This window comes from Poromitra crassiceps (genome assembly GCF_964638095.1).
Source record: "Poromitra crassiceps genome assembly, chromosome: 1".
In the NCBI taxonomy this organism is placed as follows: domain Eukaryota; kingdom Metazoa; phylum Chordata; class Actinopteri; order Beryciformes; family Melamphaidae; genus Poromitra; species Poromitra crassiceps.
Window position 1 is genome coordinate 2,478,276 of NC_139623.1, and position 20,625 is coordinate 2,498,900.

A 20,625-nucleotide genomic window follows, 5' to 3' on the forward strand; every position below is an offset into this window, starting at 1 on the left:
TGGCCAATACTTCTGTTATAGCATTTCAGTCTGGAATATGGAATATCTTTCAATAATCTATGATTTAGCTGCTAAATTGTCAAATACCGCCATCTGCTCGCTACCCAGGCACTTATGTATGTACTTAACCTAACTAACTTAACCTAACTATCCGGTGTGCACAACACTGTCAGCCTAAACTCTGGCTGACACCCCAAAAACCTACAATCCGCTACAGAAAAATGTATATTGTTTGTTTATTAACTGGCCCCTCGCCTTCTATCATTTCACGAAAGTGGCAAAGCAAGTTGAGTATCCCTGACCTATAGGGAGAAATTTAGTTTGTCATTGTAAACCCACAGCACAGTAATTATGACATGTTCTTCATAGATCTAGCCTTTTCATTTTGCTCTTAAGCTTTCTCAAAGTACACCAAATTCATGCATTTTACTTTAAAATGTTTAAAAAAATCTTGCGGGGGGGCATGCCCCCGCACCCCCTTAGGGGGTCTGCGGTCCCCCACCACTCAAAATCCTGTGGGAAACACTGTTCATGTTTAAAAAACTTCTTCTTCTTATTATTATTATTATAATGGTGAGAGTTGAGGAGTGGTTATCATTACATTCAGTGTTATCCTGAATGAGATGGAAAAGTCTGCACTATGACACGATTATTTTTGCCTTAAAGGAGAATTTTGTTTTTTTGAACCTGGACCCATCTCCTGGCAATAATTATGATTTGGCCACTCACCCAGCGATATCCGCGGCGTTTCTGGCCATCCTAGCGTTGTTTTGAGATCAATAGCGTCCAAGTCAGTTGTAAAATGGAGCTGATTTGGGGCCAAGTGTGAGCCTGTCTTTCCTGCATCTAAATAGCTATTTTTATTCCCATTTTCGCCAAATATCGTCATAATGTGATCCCTCAACATCCACCAGAGTGATATTTCGCCCCAGGCCATTTCCTGGAGTCTCCCAGGCATCAAATTGCCTCAAACGTGATCTCGGTCACCAAGTCTCGTAAAGTCCCGCGATACTTTCCTGCCGACTGCCCAACTACAGGTAGGACGCTTTGCGGTGGTGGTTTTAGCGTAACCTATGTGGGGTTTGGCATAACCTTCGTTATTTCGAATCCCACATAGGTTACGCCAAATGAAATGGCCTGGGGCGAAATATCACTCTGGTGGATGTTGAGGGATCACATTACGACGATATTTGGCGAAAACGGGAATAAAAATAGCTATTTAGATGCAGGAAAGACAGGCTCACACTTGGCCCCAAATCAGCTCCATTTTACAACTGACTTGGACGCTATTGATCTCAAAACAACGCTAGGATGGCCAGAAACGCCGCGGATATCGCTGGGTGAGTGGCCAAATCATAATTATTGCCAGGAGATGGGTCCAGGTTAAAAAAAAACGAAATTCTCCTTTAACCAACAGCTGAAGTCTGGCCCTTCTGTTTCGTTTGTCCTCTGGCAGCAGGGCTGAAAAGATGGGCAATAGACAACTATTTCTAATGGCTCTAATGGTTCTGCATTCAATTACTATTTATTATTTATTTTTACAAGGTGGAATCGTCACATCCATGCAGATTGGAGATGAACAAATTCAATTAACGTGATCGTTTACATTTTCTCATACAATGCAAATTTGACCATTTTCAGAGCTATTCATATTTCAAAATGTGATCTTAAAAGCATTACATAAAGCTCTAGGATGGCAAATTAATCCTGAGGGGAAAAAGTAGTTGAACTCCATAAAGGAGGGCCAAGCTGGGCTAACACTTGAGGCGTGCTTCTCCACTCATTTGCCTCACCCTCTTATTCCAAAGCTCAGCAAATTGTTTTTCCAAAGCACAGACAGAGCAATACTATTTGGCCAAATAAAAATCAGATTTTCACATTTGGCAGAAGGGTCTTGCAGAAGTAGCGATGACTCGGGAGAGGGTGAACGATGGCTTTTGAAGCTATTGGGTGTGGGAGGAAGCTCTCTGTAAAAACTTACCAGGGCCAAGTCATCCCGACTGCAGTCCAGCGCTGCCATCATCACCTGCTCATAAATAATCCATACTGGGGAGAGGAGACACATACAAAGAGGACTGTGTTAATGCCTTTTCCACTCCAGAGTCTGGTGTAACATGACAAAAAGTATATATTGACCAGTATATACAGTACTTGATGTACTGTCTTACACTCTGACCCCATCAGCAGCACATCATATTTTCTATTACCACAACTAAGCTTGCAAGATGCACCAAACCAACAGCTTAAGAGTCAGTGGTATACTTCAATCCCATTTCATTTACTATCCTGAAGGTCAAATGACATAACGTCTGCAGTTAGGCACAAGTTGAAGTTAGGTTAGTTGTAAAAAACCATACATTGAAGTCTGTCTTCCCATCTGAATTGGAAAGTAGAGTTGCACGATCTCGACCACAGTCAGATCGTCCAATTGCCACCCTTTGACATCGCCAATGCACGATGTCATCGCCCTCTCAAACCCCCCCCCCACCCCCCCCGTGGTCAGACAGTTTGTGGACACTGATGGGCAGCAGAAAGCGCAGAGAGATGTGTGACGCAGCAGTGAGTGTGTGTAGAACTTGTCCAGACTATTTGTCAGTGAATAAATGCTACTAGCCTACAGTAGGCTATATTTAAACATGTTTAAATATAGCCTACTGTAGGGTGTAGGCTATACATGTTTCTGATGTCCGCAATGAGCCTCGTTAATCACAAGCCTGTTTGCCACGGCTTGTCCTTTGATCTGCGTTTCATCTCGTCTCTTTCTCTTTTTCCTCCGCATCTCCGCAGATCAATCTCCACAAACAAATCTCACAGCAGTTTAAATATAGCAAGCATGTAAAATATAACGCTACACTATAGACCTTATTCGATTGACGTCACTCACGTACGGGCACGCCCACCACCGCCATGTTCTCGACATAGCGCTGCAGCTCTTAAGTGACAGCCTATGTGAGAGCAGCGTTTATAGGAAGCTAACCGCCGTTAGCGTTACCTGTATCGTTCCAATTGTGCTCTCACACTAAATTAGTTAAGATGAAAAATTGAATAGTTGACTTTCTCTGGGTGGAAGTATTCACACTACTTTGATAAGATGACAAGAATGCTGGATCATAAAAATAATAATAATTTGGCTTCTCTGATCATTCACACAGAAGACCACATGAGATGTAATAGTTCCTTATTTATGTATTCCTAGTCTCGGCTCCCAGATGTTTGTTTCCCCCCTATCAAAAGGGCTGTCCTCGACTCAGGATTCTGCCAGTCGACTCGGATTCGATGCGGACACACCACAAACAATTTAAAACTAGTGAAGATGATTCGGGTCACTTGCGATTTTTCGTTTGTTTTGTTTTTTCTGAGTTTAAAGTGAAAGTGATCATCTCTAAAGGCCATGGCACACCAATCAAACATTCTCAAACAAACACCAACAAACACCAACAGACAATTGTCTGTGAATGTTGGCAGATGTTGGAGATTGTTTGAAAGCATGGCACACCGACCCAACATATTCAGCACAACAGTCCCAAACATGTAAAAAAAGAAACACCAGAAAAATAGAAACTGCACTGTGTTACAGCACATAGAAGATGGCTCAGACTGACAAAGTTAGTTATACATCTGTCGAGTAATACAATGATACACCCAGTTTATTCTTTTGTAGCGACAGATGGCCTTAAACGCCACACTCACGTGACGCTTCTTAAGAGAGAGGTGAGGGAACGTGCATATTTCTGCAGACTTTATCGAGGGACCATGAAGGCGTCATGTGACAGGCAACGCTAGTTGAAGCCTGGAGGTCCTGCTGATGGCAGCTGCAACAGTGTTTTCTCTGCTATCAACCTGGTTAATCTCGCTATATTCTTCATCACAGCGGGTCATTACCCACTGTGTACTTAATCGTGCACTAGTTCTGCATAAGCACCTGCAGCTCTCTCCTTATTTTACTGATGTTCTCAGTGATCACACGGCTGTTTACATGTGTTTCTGAACGGCTAGCTAGTTATTAGCATAGCTCGCTGTTAGCCGTCATGGATGTTCTCTCTCTCCCTCATTATGTAACCTTGCTGCGCATAACATTACTTATTTGCGGGAGTGCATGGGAGAAGTCTCCCGCTAGTGTTGTTGATGCCCAGTGTGATGGCACATGGTTGGCAGAGAAACGTATGTTTGCTGCGTCGCGTGTAACGTTAGTTTAGAGGAGGCTCTGCCTCTGACCAAACTGACCAGACAACCGCATGCATTAGGCGCGCATGCGTGAGCTCCGTTTCCATGGATACGCGACTGAAAACATGGGAAGTTACCAGACAACAGCGAACAGCGAACAACGCCGGATTGAACAAGTCGAATCCTGGCAAACATGACAGAACATCGCCGAACATCGCCAAACACGAACAGACAAGGACAGACAGCTATGGCACACCAAACGAACATTTGTCTTTGTTCGTGTTTGTTCGTGTTTGTTTGTGTTTGTTTGAGAATGTTCGTTTGGTGTGCCATGGGCTTTAGATTTCAGTTTTGTTCTCTTGGGTGACACCTATGGTGATGAGTGGTAATTGCAGGTGAGATCCAAACTGTCAATGGGCTCACTATCAGATAGATAGTGACTTTAATTATTATTATTTTTTAGATGAAAATGTTCAGGATTCTGAGAATAAAGTCAGAATTCTGAAAATAAAGTCAAAATTTTTAGATTAAAGTCAGAATTCTGAGGGGGAAAAGAAGCATACTGTTACATGTAAGATCAATGACGATGGCAATGATCATGTAATCAATGGCGTACAGGAATTTGAATGTCTAGGCCGGGTCTCTAGATTTTTGTGATGTCAAAATCGGGTCACAAGTCAAAAAAGGTTGGGTGCATTTCTGATATCGTTTTGTTTAATCCTGGCTCCCTCTGACGTGAATAGATAAATACAATGTTTTTGAGTTATCCCTAGACTGCAAACTTGTTTAAACATGCAAATCCAAGTGGTTGCTGACGAGAATAAAGTAACGTTAACATTATGTCAGCCTCTTCTCATCCCCATGACAAAGCCCCTCTGTCGGCCAGTGGGAATCCCACTGCTCATGCTCCGCGCGCCCCCGCCTCCCTTCCACCCTCCTCGCTGGTCTACCAGCCAAAACCATCCAGAGGTTACAGTATGTTCAGAACAGTGCTGCCCGGGTTCTTACCAAAACCCACAAATCACAACACATAACCCCAGTCAAAATCGGATCACCTTCAAACTACTCCTCCTTGTATACAAAGCCATAAACTCTACCGGTCCAGCATATCTTCAAGAACTCCTCACCCCTCAATCATCACCCCGGTCACTCAGGTCCACCAGTTCAAACCTCCTTGCTGTGCCGAGAACAAAGCTGGCCAGCATGGGAGACCGTGCGTTCTCATCCCTGGAGCCACGGCTGTGGAACCAGCTCCTAGAAACGATTAGGGCATCAGACTCACTCACTGTTTTTAAATCACAACTAAAGACTCACCTGTTCCACTGTGCTTTCCCCTAGTTTTACCATGTTCTGCGTTTTGTGCCTTTAATATGTTGTTTTTATGTGAACTGATCTTGTTTTTAGCTGATCTGTTTTATCTGTTTTTACTATGTTACTATTATTGCTATGTTTTTTACTCTGTGAAGCACCTTGAGATTTTGTTGTATTTTAAAGTGTGCTATACAAATCAAATCCATTATTATTATTATTTACCACCCCCTCGCTTCCTCCTGTCCAAACCAGGCTCTCTCAGTCCAAACACCACCGTTTTACTTCGTCGAACCAAATGGTTCAGCTAACGCTATAATCGGGAGAGACCATAGAACATTTCACTCCGACCAAAACTTAAACATTTTCTTTACGTTTTGGTCCCAGTGAGATGTTATGCGATCTCCCCTGTTTCTAAATATATCTGTACCGTTTGGTTTGAACCAGTACAACGTTTTATAAGCATTTTACGAAATGTGTATGGGAAAATAAATGGCAGATGAAAATCTCTGGTACAGTGCTGAAGCAGGAAGTAGGCGGTCACTTTGCCTCTCTATTGTTTGGATATTACCCAGAAGGCTTTGAGGCGGCTAACTTTTGACAAGAAAACCATCAAATCTGGCTAAAAAGTTAGATAGAAATAGTACTTATCATTTAGCCTGTGCTGTGATGTGCAGGAGCAGCAGGTAAAAGTTACAAAACTAAGCCTGAATGAGCCTTGTTCATTGTTTGTGAAAGTCTAGTGAGTGTGCTGTGGGGGTGTTCGACTTGTTGACGCCTCGCCTGACTGTGCTCGCCTGCTCTCGTCTGCTTTCCAGGCGAGGCGGCAGTCAACTCAAACGAGCCTATTGTCACCGATAGTTACAGGTGAGCTTACAACCTTTATCTGAAGGTAGTAGAAGTATATGGATGCATCGGGACCACTGGGGGAGCGAGCCAACACACCAGTCAAAGCTGTCGGGGTACACCCCCACACAGGAGACTAAAGCCGGAAAAGACACACGGCAGACATGCTGTGTATTTCTGATATTGTTTTGTTTAATCCTGGCTTCTTCTGATGTGAATAGATCAATCAAATGTTTTCCAGTTATTCCTAGGCTGCAAACTTGTTTTAACATGCAAATCGGAGTGGTTTCTGACAAAAATAAAGTCACGTTAACATTACGTTATGTCAGACTGTTCTCATCCCCATCCCAAAGCCTTCGCCTCGGCCATGCAGTGCTGGGGAGCACTGCTGCTCGGCTGCGCGCGCCCCGGCGGCCCGGAGCTTGCGGCTTGTGCATGTGCATAGTTACCATAGGGGAGGCGGCCATCAGCGCCTGACTGGCCGGGAGAGAGTGCTTCCAAGTCAGACTGATAATATAAACAACATCATTTGAGCTTATCCAGGTAAGATATTAATAAAGTAATGACACATTCAGCGGGAAACTAACTATAATTAAGACATGTGCCAACTTTGACGACGTTTGGTTCAGTATTTTAAGAGCAAACAGGTTTTTTTAACTTCCTGAAAAGTTGCTGTTTTGGAGATTCGAGGTCCTGCCTGGACAGCGACGAAATACTATAAAGAGATACTCACACTTTTTCCTCTTTTTTCTGCTGAAAATCAATACTGTATTATTAGCTGTGTTCTTGATGAATCCAGGTCAAAGTCCTGACATTTACTGTAAAACTGAGTAATTCCTCATCTCTTCTCACATACCTATGCAAACAGATGAAAACATTTTTTTTTACAAACAAACACAACCTAGGCTATCTGACGTACTCTAAAACTAAAACTAAACCTAAACTACTAAATACTACAATTTACACTATGCAGTCTAATCAAAACGCTCCACAAATCTCTCTCTCTCTCTCCCTATTCAACAATTCTCCACACTCCATAGTCCCAGCATGGTGTGCAGCCACTTTTATAAACTTTGGCTGGGAGGGGCCACGAGAGGTGGGTTTGGTGATGTCACTGATCAAGCTACGTCACTGATCAAGAGCTCTGCCAATAGAAAGGGAGGAAAATTGGGAGTCTACAGCTGGCCTTTTTGCCTTTTTGGTTTGCATGGAACTGCATGGGTATGTGAGAAGAGATGAGGAATTACTCAGATTTACAGTAAATGTCAGGACTTTGACCTGGATTCCTCAAGAACACAGCTAATTTCCAATATATATTGATTTTCAGCAGAAAAAAGTGGAAAAATTGTTGAGTATCTCTTTAACTACACCATGATACATGACCTAAGAGGGCATCAGTCATCAATATCACATAATAATACTGAATGATTGCATTGAATAGCCTTTCAGGCAAGTCCTCCAGTAGCAAATTCTTAAAAAACAGACTTTTACACATCTCTGCAACCCCTGAGGAATGAGGAATTAAATGGATGCACTATATCTGATTTCTCTACTTTCTCCTCCATGGTGCATTCACATTTTGTATCATGATATTATGGATCTATATTGTCAACCACCTACCACCCCCCAGCGATACTCAACCCGAGGCTCTACATGCGGCTCCTTTATGGGTAGTTGTGGCATTTCTAAGTCCTACTTAAAATAAATTAATAAATCAACATCTAAAAAAATAAGAGGAAAAGGGACTTTTTTTATTGTGGCTCTTAACAATATATATTTTTTCTGTCAATGTGGCTCCTGAGTAGGGCAAGGTTGCATACTAGGGGTGTCAAAAATAATCGATTATAAGATGCATCGCGATGCGGACCTGCACGATTCTGCATCAATTCACAAATGTCAAAAATCGATTATAAAATATATACATATATATATATATATATATATATATATATAATCAAATAAAATATAATGGAAGTACATGCAGTTGTTTATTTTAATTATGGATCATAATACAATGCAATTCTAAATGCACTTTTATTTTAAAAGTAGCCACACAGTGAGAAACTAGAACGACCGCAACGCGGACTTATGCCTCCGCCATTAGTTCATTCTTGAGTCCAAGTGGATGTTGGAGCCAAATAGGAAGAAATTGCATCAAGGCGTTTCTGTGCAGAATTGGATATTTGAGCCAAATGTGAAGAAATTTAGTCAATGTGTTACTGAGATATGGCGTTACCGAGCTTGAAAATGGCATTTGTTAGGTCACTGTGACCTTGACCTTTGACCTTTGATAACCAAAATGGAATCAGTTCATCCTTGAGCCTAAGTGAATGTTTAAGGCGAATCTGATGAAATTCCGTCCAGGCGTTCCTCAGATATCGCGTTAACAAGCTTGAAAATGGCGTTTGAGAGGTCACAGTGACCTTGACCTTTGACCTTTGACCACCAAAATCTAATCAGATCATCCTTGAGCCTAAGTGAATGTTTAAGGCGAATCTGATGAAATTCCATCCAGGCGTTCCTCAGATATCGCGTTAACAAGCTTGAAAATGGCGTTGGAGAGGTCACAGTGACCTTGACCTTTGACCTTTGACCACCAAAATCTAATCAGATCATCCTTGAGCCTAAGTGAATGTTTAAGGCGAATCTGATGAAATTCCGTCCAGGCGTTCCTCAGATATCGCGTTAACAAGCTTGAAAATGGCGTTCGAGAGGTCACAGTGACCTTGACCTTTGGCCACCAAAATCTAATCAGATCATCCTTGAGCCTAAGTGAATGTTTAAGGCGAATCTGATGAAATTCCGTCCAGGCGTTCCTCAGATATCGCGTTAACAAGCTTGAAAATGGCGTTCGAGAGGTCACAGTGACCTTGACCTTTGACCTTTGACCACCAAAATCTAATCAGATCATCCTTGAGCCTAAGTGAATGTTTAAGGCGAATCTGATGAAATTCCGTCCATGCATTCCTCAGATATCGCGTTAACAAGCTTGAAAATGGCGTTCGAGAGGTCACAGTGACCTTGACCTTTGACCTTTGACCACCAAAATCTAATCAGATCATCCTTGAGCCTAAGTGAATGTTTAAGGCGAATCTGATGAAATTCCGTCCAGGCGTTCCTCAGATATCGCGTTAACAAGCTTGAAAATGGCGTTCGAGAGGTCACAGTGACCTTGACCTTTGACCTTTGACCACCAAAATCTAATCAGATCATCCTTGAGCCTAAGTGAATGTTTAAGGCGAATCTGATGAAATTCCGTCCAGGCGTTCCTCAGATATCGCGTTAACAAGCTTGAAAATGGCGTTCGAGAGGTCACAGTGACCTTGACCTTTGACCACCAAAATCTAATCAGATCATCATTGAGCCTAAGTGAATGTTTAAGGCGAATCTGATGAAATTCCGTCCAGGCGTTCCTCAGATATCGCGTTAACAAGCTTGAAAATGGCGTTCGAGAGGTCACAGTGACCTTGACCTTTGACCTTTGACCACCAAAATCTAATCAGATCATCCTTGCGCCTAAGTGAATGTTTAAGGCGAATCTGATGAAATTCCGTCAAGGCGTTCCTCAGATATGGCGTTAACAAACATCCGTACGGACGGACGGACGGACGGACGGACATCCGTACGGACGGCCGTACGTACGTACGGACGGACAACCCGGATCCATAATGCCTTCGGCCTGGCTTCGCCCGGCGGAGGCATAAAAAGAAAGTGAGAAAAAAAATCATGTATTCGGGAAAAAAAGTGATGCATCGATTTAAAATGCATCGAGATGCATTGATAATCGTTATCGAATCGAATCGTAGCCCTCTGAATCGTAATCGAATCGAATCGTGAGGCCAGTGAAGATTCACAGCCCTATTGCATACCACTGCACCATACAATCAAACTTCAATCCGTTTTTTCAACATTGTTATATTGTTGCAATTGTGCAGCAAGTCATGGTTTGGCCCCTCATTAACAAGCGGCACCCTCTCCTTTCAAATGTTTTGCTTGGTGGTTTGCAATAAAAGAATAAATGTTTATTCAATCAGTCTTGACTAATGGCTTGGCTACAGAAGCCAATTAATGAAATTAATACGACATTTCAGATAAGTCTGTTTTGACAAGCAGCCCCAAACACCCTCTGCCAATAGACACCCCCTGTTAATTGAAAAAGAACAATAAAATCGGACTCCCAAAAACTGATCGGTTATGCCAAAACAAACAAATGCCGAGAGTTTTTCTTGGCTTTTTATCATTCCAGCTCTTGTTTTGATAATTGCCATCTTGTTTCACAGCCAATTTAAGAGCTGGTTTCAATAAAACCATGGTGTGTTAAGTGTTTACCCTCCTCTTTAAGGACTGTATGAATCATAATGACTGGGAAAAATGAAAACTTTTATTGGGTAATTCAGCAGGACAGCACCATTATGAAGGAAACCTAAACCTTTGATATGTTTATGGTAGGTAAAACTGACTACTGCTGCAAATAGCATACCCTTGAGTGAGAGCAATTCACCAAAATATGCATTTTGCAACTTTGAAACCAAAACCATTGCCGTCTTATTATTCTTACTTAGACGTACCCCACTATTTTGCTCCTATCGCATTTAATATTAATATTAATATTGTGTTCTTTCTTCTTCTTATTCTGCTTATTTTACTATCGCATTACTACTGTGTATTTTATTTTATGCTATGTGTGTTATGTGAGCGAGCTACTGTAACTTGTCCCAATTTCCCCCCGGGGATCATTAAAGTCTTTCTGATTCTGATTCTGATTCTGATTCTGATTCTGATTCTGATTCTTCACCAATATATCACAGCTAGCTTACAGTAGACCTGTAGCATGTTCATCTTTCAATATTACTTTCACATTATTGTTAATTTACTTTTTGGTGAAGTTGCCTCCTCCTCATCGACATCTGATAACCAAACCCAGAGAGAGAGAGGGGAGGGGGGTAATCTGTTTCATTCTTTTCCAAGTTACAGTCTTAAATGTTGTACACTTTCCCCTTTTAATTCTAGGTTGCTGTATTTGATGTTGTGTGCCTTGGATTTTGCCGTTCAAGCCACGTTTTCAAAATAACAGGTAACACAAGACCCTATGTAGACATTCATCAAAAAATTTGTAAAAAAGTACAAAAAAGTACAATCTCACCCACTTCGATCAGTCATATCTCATACATCTGTGCTAATGAGGCCGCCGCAGTCAATAACATTAGCCTGCTTGTTTTTCTAGTTTTGTACGGAGGAACATTCAGTGGTTCTTAAGTCTACACAGCAAAATTATCCGTATGCAAAACAAATATTAAACTCGAAGCCAAGGTTACACTACTTCTATAATGTCATGTGATACTTGCCACAAGGAAATAGTGACATGCCTTCATGGTCCATGGACTTAAACCAAAACAGAGTGTTTGCCCTGGCTGTTGGTGCCTAGATTAGAGCCTAGATGACTACTAGAGACATTGGGCCCTATCTTCCCAGTGGCCTTAAGCGCAAAAACTGGCGTTAAACACAAAAAAATGTGCCTTGCGCATGCCTCAGGAAGATAGCAACATGGTTTTAGGCCCCGAAATGCGCTTTACGCCGAAGAGGCGTGGCGCAGTGCCAGAATAGGCCAGAATGGGCGTTTCGGCCTTAGTTAAATACCAGCATAACGATATCTTCCCCCCTGGCGTTAATTTAGCGCTTAGCGCTTTTCAAAACCAGGCCGTGTGTGGCGCATGCTCATTGCGGCGACACGGTCTGGCGCGTTTGTCCGCGTGCATTTGTGTTTGTTTGTCTGAAAGTTTGTCTTTTGAGATTGTTTTTTTTTTTTTTTTTGTACACACAGTCTTAAGAATTACTTTGTGGACAAGATGAGGGGAACCACAGCAGCTCTCCTTTTGCTCTTAATCGTTAATTTGATGGACTACTCAATGCAGGCTGCTGGTCTTTCTAATGGGCCACCGCTCAGGATTACCTCCACCCGGGAGGCGCTGATTAATATCAGGTCTGCAGCCACACCTGCTGTCCTCCAGGATGGATTTACAGCCATAATACCACCTCCATGTCGCAATATCGACACGGTAACCACCAGAACAAGGAAGCGGGGTAAGAAAGGGGGTGCCCGGACTCGGTTCAAGAAGAAGCCTTTTAGGCAACCTTTACCATCTATTATAGCAAAGCTGATGAACTCCGAGCCTGCGTGCAGTACCTCTCTGACTACCGTCAATCATGCCTGGTCTGTCTGTCGGAGACCTGGCTCACAGAGAACGACCACGACTCGGCTGCTGAGCTGGAGGGCTTCACTTTGATAAGAGCGGACCGCGACATAAACTCTGGCAAGAGCAAAGGAGGCGGCGTATGTGCTCTTATCAATAATAAGTATTGTAACCCTGGCCACATCACAGTAAAGCACAGAATATGCACGAAGGACATTGAACTTTTAGCGATTAATTTAAGACCCTACTACCTCCCGTGAAATACACCAGATATGTATTTTTGTCGTCTATATTGCTCCCTCAGCTGACGTCAAGGAAGCCGCCAGCATCATAGGCGACCTGATAGCACAGGCTGAAGCAAAGTCGCCTGATGCGGCCAAGCTAATTCTCGGGGATTTTAATATGTGCAGTCTGACTGAACTTCTACCGGCATACCATCAATACGTGACATGCCCCACCCGGGGGGATGCCTGCCTCGACCGCTGCTATGGGAACGTGGAAAAAGCCTATTACCCCAATAATAACATTATTTTATTGTACCTTGTGCATGTGCGATTTGAAGAGACGTCCTCTTTATTTTTAGAATGTCTGAAATGACTCCAATGAATTGGGCACAATCCCAGTGTCAAGATTACTGTAGGTTGGTTTAACGTCTAACCCGCTTTTCTTCAAGAGGGATTTGACACTTTCGCCTATGGGATTTTTGAATGGGTTTTTGGCGCGATGCTGCTAATAAGGTTTCTGGGCAACGCAAGCTTAATCAAACACGAACCAGTGTTCAGTAGGATAATCTTCACACCACTTTTAGGAGTTTTTAAGCTTTTACGTGCCGTTAAAATGGCGGCTAGCTAGCAAACGGCTAAATGAGACTACACTGTTGAGTCGACGGGGATATTATACGTCAATAACGTCATCACTTCAAAGGACGAAAAACACCTGTGTTCAGCCTGGGGTAATCAGCCTGGGGTAATCAGTGCACAGCAGCGCACACATCAACAACAGTCCAGGTTGAGTGGTGACATGACGGGGAAGCCTATGCGACACGTGTGTAGTTCTGGATTAGCTTAGCACAAGCTTTTTACTTCTAGGGCTCGCATTTAAGCTTCAAAACTCATGAAAGTGGTCCTCATGTGTGAAGATTATCCAGCTGAACACTGGTTCGCGTTTGATTAAGCTTGAGTTGCCCAGAGACCTTATTTGAAGCATCGCGGCAAAAACCCATTAAAAAATCTCATAGGCAGAAACAGTGAAGAACCAGGAAGTCCGGGACTTCCGCGTTCCGACTACAAAAATACGTCATCCCTGGGGCTCTCTATTGTGTTGCTTCAATGACTCGATTCTGAACGCCGTCGCTCCGACAGCGACGGGCACCGCGGCACCCTTCTTAACGAAAAAATGATCTATAGTTCTCTTCATTTTTGAGGTATGGCGTTGCTGGAGGAGGAGTGGGCTGGGCACTGTCTGCGTCACGTTTCACACACGCGGTATCATTTTCCCTGGCAGAGTGTTAGATAGGGCTGGCACGGATCACGGATAATCCGTGACCCGTACGGATCAGCCCCCACGGTTCGGCACACGGTTCGGAACGTCGTGGTCCGCGGAACCCCCCCCCACCTTTCGTTTCATTTAACGTTAGTGTATGATAACGCCTGCAGCGCAGCCAGACACAGACAGGCATCATGGCATGCACAAGTGAGCTTCCTCATCCCTTGTCGTCGCTGTAAAGTCTCTCTGAAGGCTGTGGCTAGTGGCTACTAAAGACAACAAACTTATTTCAACACCTCTGAAAAAGCACAGGAATGCGAGCAGCATGTTGCAGGCTGCACAAGATAGCGAGAGCCACAACACGCACGCACGCACACACACACACACGCGCGCGCGCACACGTTTCACGAACACATTATCACCGGACGGTGAAATGTTGCCTTGGACACATAACAACAAAACAACACGTGGGGCCACCGAGTAGCATAACGTAGCATCAACGTTATGTTTCCAGACTCACCCGGTCTGGTCTGTAGCCTACCCGTGTCAAGTGACTACGTTAGCTAGCAACAGCCAGGAAGTTAGGCGCAGTGCCACCTAAAACAGGAAGTTGTTGTTCTGCCTTCAGAGTAAAAGCATAAATTGTGTCATGAGAAAAAAATATTTTTTGAGCTGTGCAGGGCAACAAATGGTTAGAGAAGTATAATAGTATTAAAAATTCAAATCGAAAATCTAATTTTGAGAGAAAAAATCTGATATAGCCTATTTATTTATTTTTTGCTGATCCGAAAAATCCGTGATCCGTGGCTCAAAATCCGTCACGCGATCCGATCCGTGGGTTTTCTGATCCGTCCCAGCCCTAGTGTTAGAGGCAATCAGAGGCAGAGTGGGGCGGGTTTGTGCAGAATGGACATCCTTGCCATTCAATAGGAATATGAGGAGGAGGATCTGAGCGAATCAGAGACAGAGCGGGGCGGATCTTTGCAAAAGCACATGCCAAAGCACATGGTTTAGGAGGGAGGGGAAAGACGATATGAATTCCAGGGCGCACTGGTGCGTGTTCTAAAAATATCTACAGTACATGCACTGGCCGGTTTGCGGTATGGAGATTATGGCTATAGGCACAGCTGGAAGACGAGCGCGCAGCCGAAGATTATGACTGGGCACGGCTGGAAGACGAGCGCGCAGCCGCTAGAGCACAGCGCCGCAGCCCATATCCAAAAGCACACGGTGCCAGGTATCAGACAGCATTGATGTTGTGCATAAAAGAGCGTGAAAACGGGCTGATCGACGCGTTTACGGCTGCATTCGTTCCACGGCAGTTTCCACAACTCTAAGTGAAAAGTTTAGCCTAGGCTACAGGATTTATTTATATGCCAATCCAGGCGATTGGTGAAAATATAAACGCTAACGGCATATTATGTTCGTTAAATTGCGCTGTTTTGCCTTAATTAATCAATATTAATTTAATGCCACCAAATAATACATTCGGTCAGGTTGGGAACTAATAGCCTAGGTATATTTCTCCTTGATGCATTAAAAAAAACAAAAAAGCAACAACAACAAAAACGATAAATTTCCCAGGATTCCCGGGAAAGAGGGCTTCTCGAAAATATAATTATCTGCAATGTTTATCATGTTAAGCTACATAACAGCTAACTACAGTCAACCCTGCAAGTCACCCGGATGTGCTGCTTCTTCTTCTGTTTGGTTTTACCAGTCAATGGGTTTTATGGTGGAACAGAAGAAGAAGAAAATGGATTTAGGCTAGTTAGATCGTCCATATCGTCCAATCGTGGTCATTAGATATTGGCGATAGATGATCAAATTGCCATAATGTATTAATTGGCCGTCATTTTAATTATTATAATTTTTTATAAAGAGACCTATTCCTATTTAATGGCATTAATAATTTGGAGGGGGAAAAAACAATCAATCATAATACTATTGAATACAGCCTGTAGAGGAACAAACGTAATGTTAGATTATGCATTTATAAGAGAAAAGATTAAAGAGAGACCGACCCATGCATTCTGAAGCCGCCTCGGTCTTGCTGAAATTTCCCCCCACTGCCGTCTACCTTTTCATGCTCATTTTGGATGATTTAACACCGGCTGTAAGATAATGTAACTGTTGCACTCTTCATAGAAAGTAACAAAACCTGGAGTCAACCAAAAGGCTGGAGTCAAGTTTGAACAAGATCACCATGAGATTTGCAAACTCGACACGGGCAAACTGTCATGATGGTAGTGCTGCACGATTAATCTAATCGCAATCGCGATGTCAGCACGTGCGATTACATAACCGCAAAAGTGTGCGATTATTATCATTTTTTCACGTCTTTTTGAGTGTGTGTGTGTGTGTGTGTGTCCTCTAACGTTACACGCGACGCAGCAAACACACGTTTCTCTGCCATCACACTGTGGGCATCAACACTAGCGGGAGGCTTCTCCCATGCACTCCCGCAAATAAGTAATTTTATGCGCAGCAAAGTTACATCTTACCGAGAGGGAGAGAGAGAACATCCATGATCGCTAACAGCTAGCTATGCTAATAACTAGCTTGCCGTTCAGAAACGCATAAAACAGCTGAGTGTTTAGTGAGAACGTCAGTAAAATAAGGAGAGAGCTGCAGGTGCTTATGCAGAACTAGTGCACGATTAAGTGCACAGTGGGTAATGACCCCCTGTGATGAAGAATATAGCGAGATTAACAAGGTTGATAGCAAAACACTGTCGCAGCTGCCATCAGCAGCACCTCCAGGCTTCAACTAGCGTTAGCCTGTCACATGATGCCTTCATGGTCCCTCGTTAAAAGTCTGCAGATGCACGTTCCCTCACCTCTCTCTCAAGAAGCGTCACATGAGTGTGGCGTTTACGGCCATCTGTCGCTACAAAATAAATAAACGGGGTGTATCATTGTATTACTCGACAGACATGTAACTAACTTTGCCAGTCTGAGCCATCTTCTATGTGCTGTAACACAGTGCAGTTTCTATTTTTCTGGTGTTTCTTTTTTACATGTTTGGGACAGGCAAATGTCTCAAAATGTTTTATTTTTTTGTAAAGATCATTTTATTTCAAATTGTTTTATTTATTTAGTTTTAATATACCGTAAATTCCGGACTATAAGCCGCGGCTTTTTTCCCGTTTTTTGGGCTTTTTTGGCCCCTGCGGCTTATATAACGGTGCGGCTTATCTATGGATTTTTTCAGAAAAAAAAAAAAAAAAACGGAATTCTCTCTTCCTTAGCACTCTTTCTAACTATAAATCCACTTCTGTTTTAATTTCCTCTCTTGCCCTCTTTTCACCACACTGTATGACACTGTATGACACTGTGTGCACTGTAAAAAAGAAACACAGGTGGTGTTGTGTTATGTTGTTTTGTTGAAATGTTAATAAATGGGAGCTTCCTCAAACAGCCATCTCTTTCCCGACAATCCCCTCTGTGCATGAACCCTTACATATGGTAATTAAACATTAAAACACAAAAAAAAAAAAAAAAAAAAAAAAAAAAAAAATACCATTAAAACACCCGCGGCTTATAGTCCGGTGCGGCTTATATATGTAAAAAACAGTCAACTTTGCAGGTGCGGCTTATACTCCGGTGCGGCTTATAGTCCGGAATTTACGGTATTTTAAATTGTAATATATTTCATGTATTTTAGTCTGTGATACGTGAAACCGTGGTATTTTTGTCCAAGGTTATCATACCGTCAAAAACTCATGCCGGCACATCCCTAGATACCTCTTGTTTATTATATCGCAATCACAATCGCAATCGCAATATTGTCCACCCTAATCGCTAATCGCACCTTTCCCCCAAATCGTGCAGCACTACATGATGGCGCTATTTCCGTTCTGAGCGGAGACAAAGAGTGTAGTGAGACAAGAGGAGACGCTCTTCTGATTCTTTTACAACAGTGCATCAATTTGCATTGGAACAAACTAGCGGGTGGAATCTGCTGCCTTTCTTTTATTTTTATCAAGCAGCATGCCGTTTTGCCAGAAATCTGGGGGGTAGAGAGCATCATTGTTTTTAATATCTCGCAAATATCTAGCAAATATATAAACAAGCTAAACAGGATTGTCAAGACGGCAGGGAAGATAGTTGGCCGCCAACAAAAGCCATTAGATGACCTCTACAGCACAGCTGTACAGAGGAAAGCCCTGCTAATTATCAATGATGAGACACATCCCCTCCACACTGAGTTTGAGCTACTCCCCTCAGGGCGGTGCTATAGAGCAGTGGTCCCCAACCACCGGGCCGCGGACCGGTACCAGGCCGCAACGCATTTGGTACCGGCCGCGAGCCGGTCCCAAACAAAAAACAAAAAACATAGGCTTAAATATTATAGGCTGTGTGTGGTAGTTGAAACATAGTTTCAAGTTGACATTTATTTATGTTTGTAGTCAAAACAAAAACATAAATACTGTATAGGCTACATACAGTACAACACAAAAGGCTGTTATTTACCCTTTGTCGATACCTGGTGAGTAAATATATATGTAACTAAAACCATTCAAATTGACAACCGGTCCGCAACTTTTTTTTCCATGTATCTACCGGTCCTCGTCACAAAAAAGGTTGGGAACCCTTGCTATAGAGTACCGGTACCTCTGGCAAGGAAAAATATCTAAAGAAAAGTTAAAAACACGCACATCGAGGTCGAATCTGGCAGGTGCAGAGCTGGAGAGAGGCTGGAACAGTGAATAAATGAAACAGCTCGCACACTGCATGGGCTCCAGTGAAAAATATTTATTGCACCGTTACTGGTTACGTTTCGAGCAGACTGCTCTTCATCAGACCAGGAAAAAGATCTACAAGGGTTCTTTTATTCCAAATACAATCAATGTAGTCAATAAACTACAGTAATGCAAATAAGGGAGTATAGGCTGTGCACCTGAATATGAATGCACTATTGACTGACTTATGTGATGTGATGTCCTGTTGATGTTCCTTTTTGGAAACATGTTTGTGTTCTTATGTAAGTGGGTGAGAGACCAATGACAAATGTCCTGCCTTGGCTGGACATTCTAGTATTCTACATCAGCAGCTTGTGCAGTTGCTGAAAATTATTATGCTACGGTGATCTAAAGTCAAGTAATGATTTAGACAAACTTACTGTCATCTCCAAGTTTAGAGCCGTGTTCACAGATGAGCTCTTCACCAACTTCCACAATTTGTTCACTATTTCTGCAGTTATCCTCTCTCCATTTACGCAGCTTGTCTCTCATCTCTGTGAACAAAATTGTTTAGCCATGAGAACAGCCCAAATCTGTGATAAAAAACACAAATTTAGTAGTGGGCTAAATGACAGCCAATGAGCTTGTAACAGCTTGTAACACAATGCATTCATGCCTGGACCTTTTATCTTGCTTGTTCTGTTTGATAATTGATTTGGGTCAGCGTGTGAATATCACCACACTGTCATCTGCAGCAAAGTTATTAATTGATTTTCCAACAGGGATGCAAACTCATGGCGTGAAAAAAGGTGACCAATACCAGGGGAGACACAAAACCACCCAGAAATCATTCACTTGAGTGCCTTATTTTGGGATCAAAAGGGTGACTGTCACCTATAAGGTGGCTAGTTTGCATCCCTGTTCCAATTATACAGTCAATGGTTCCAATGAGCTCAAATCGTGCATGACCATATCACTGCAGCTCCACGCACCTAACAAGATTAGCTATTGTTGGCATTAACGTACATGTTTCATTTTAAGATTATCATCAGAGAAAGAAATAGCCTACAACATCTGGTCTCATGTATTTCGCAGGGCCATACACGCTAAAGTTGGACGAAGCAATCCTTACAAGACCTAACTAACGTTAGCTAACATGCTAAAAGGCATTGTTTTCTGCTTGACATTAGCAGCTACACCTACAACATTAGCTAGATACCATTAACGAATATTTGGCTGATATTACAGTCTGGATGATGTAACAATAGAGATTAGGTTAGGCCATTAGTGTTTCGTTTGGCTAAACGTTAACCGCATAGACGGTGCTGTGTAGCTAACCGTTAGCTTAACATTAGTGCTGCTAGCAGTGAGATGCTGAGACACCGACGACCTGTCGCCCTTGCTCTACAGCAAAGAAAACTCTCAAAACATTCAGCTATACACATATAGCATATAATTCAATGACACTTGGGGTGAATATATTTCGTCTTTTGCCTTACCTTCCCAGCCCACATCGTACATTTCTGACACCGACGCCATCTTTCTTTCTTTGACAACATGACGACATACGTCGTGCTACGTCATCAATTTGTCACGTTGGGCGTGGTCTGGACCTTGCTGCTGGGGTGTCGTCTTTGGCTGCATAGGGTAAACAGTACATTTCCTATATTCACCCCATTGCTCAGAAAATTTTCAAACACGAAGAAAATATTTAAAAGCTCTTAGGGCTTCGGTAGATATTCACTTACTCTTCTCAACTGCTATATATAGCTGATTTCTTCATACTTTTATAATATTGTATAGGCCATATTTTTGGGTTATTCCATATTATGTTTAATTTAGGCTATTTCCCTGTTAGAACCTTTATACTATGTTTATTTTATTTAGACTTAAATGTGAGTTTGGAACAAATAAAAGTAAATTGCCATTGCCCTCAGTAACTACCTT

At 42.6% G+C, this 20,625-nt stretch overlaps 1 protein-coding gene across 1 annotated transcript in view; it reads right to left on the reverse strand.

The window, feature by feature from the left end:
* Positions 1 to 20,223, reverse strand: part of emc2 (ER membrane protein complex subunit 2) — a 72,496-nt gene extending 52,273 nt beyond the window's left edge. Inside the window, exons 1-3 of the mRNA XM_083642023.1 lie at positions 20,178 to 20,223; positions 19,119 to 19,232; positions 1,982 to 2,046 (exon numbers count right to left, since the gene is read on the reverse strand). Of these exons, the coding sequence (XP_083498149.1) occupies positions 1,982 to 2,046; positions 19,119 to 19,232; positions 20,178 to 20,217 (219 nt within the window). The 5' untranslated portion in view covers positions 20,218 to 20,223. The remainder of the gene's footprint in view (positions 1 to 1,981; positions 2,047 to 19,118; positions 19,233 to 20,177) is intronic.
* Positions 20,224 to 20,625: the final 402 nt, after the last annotated feature.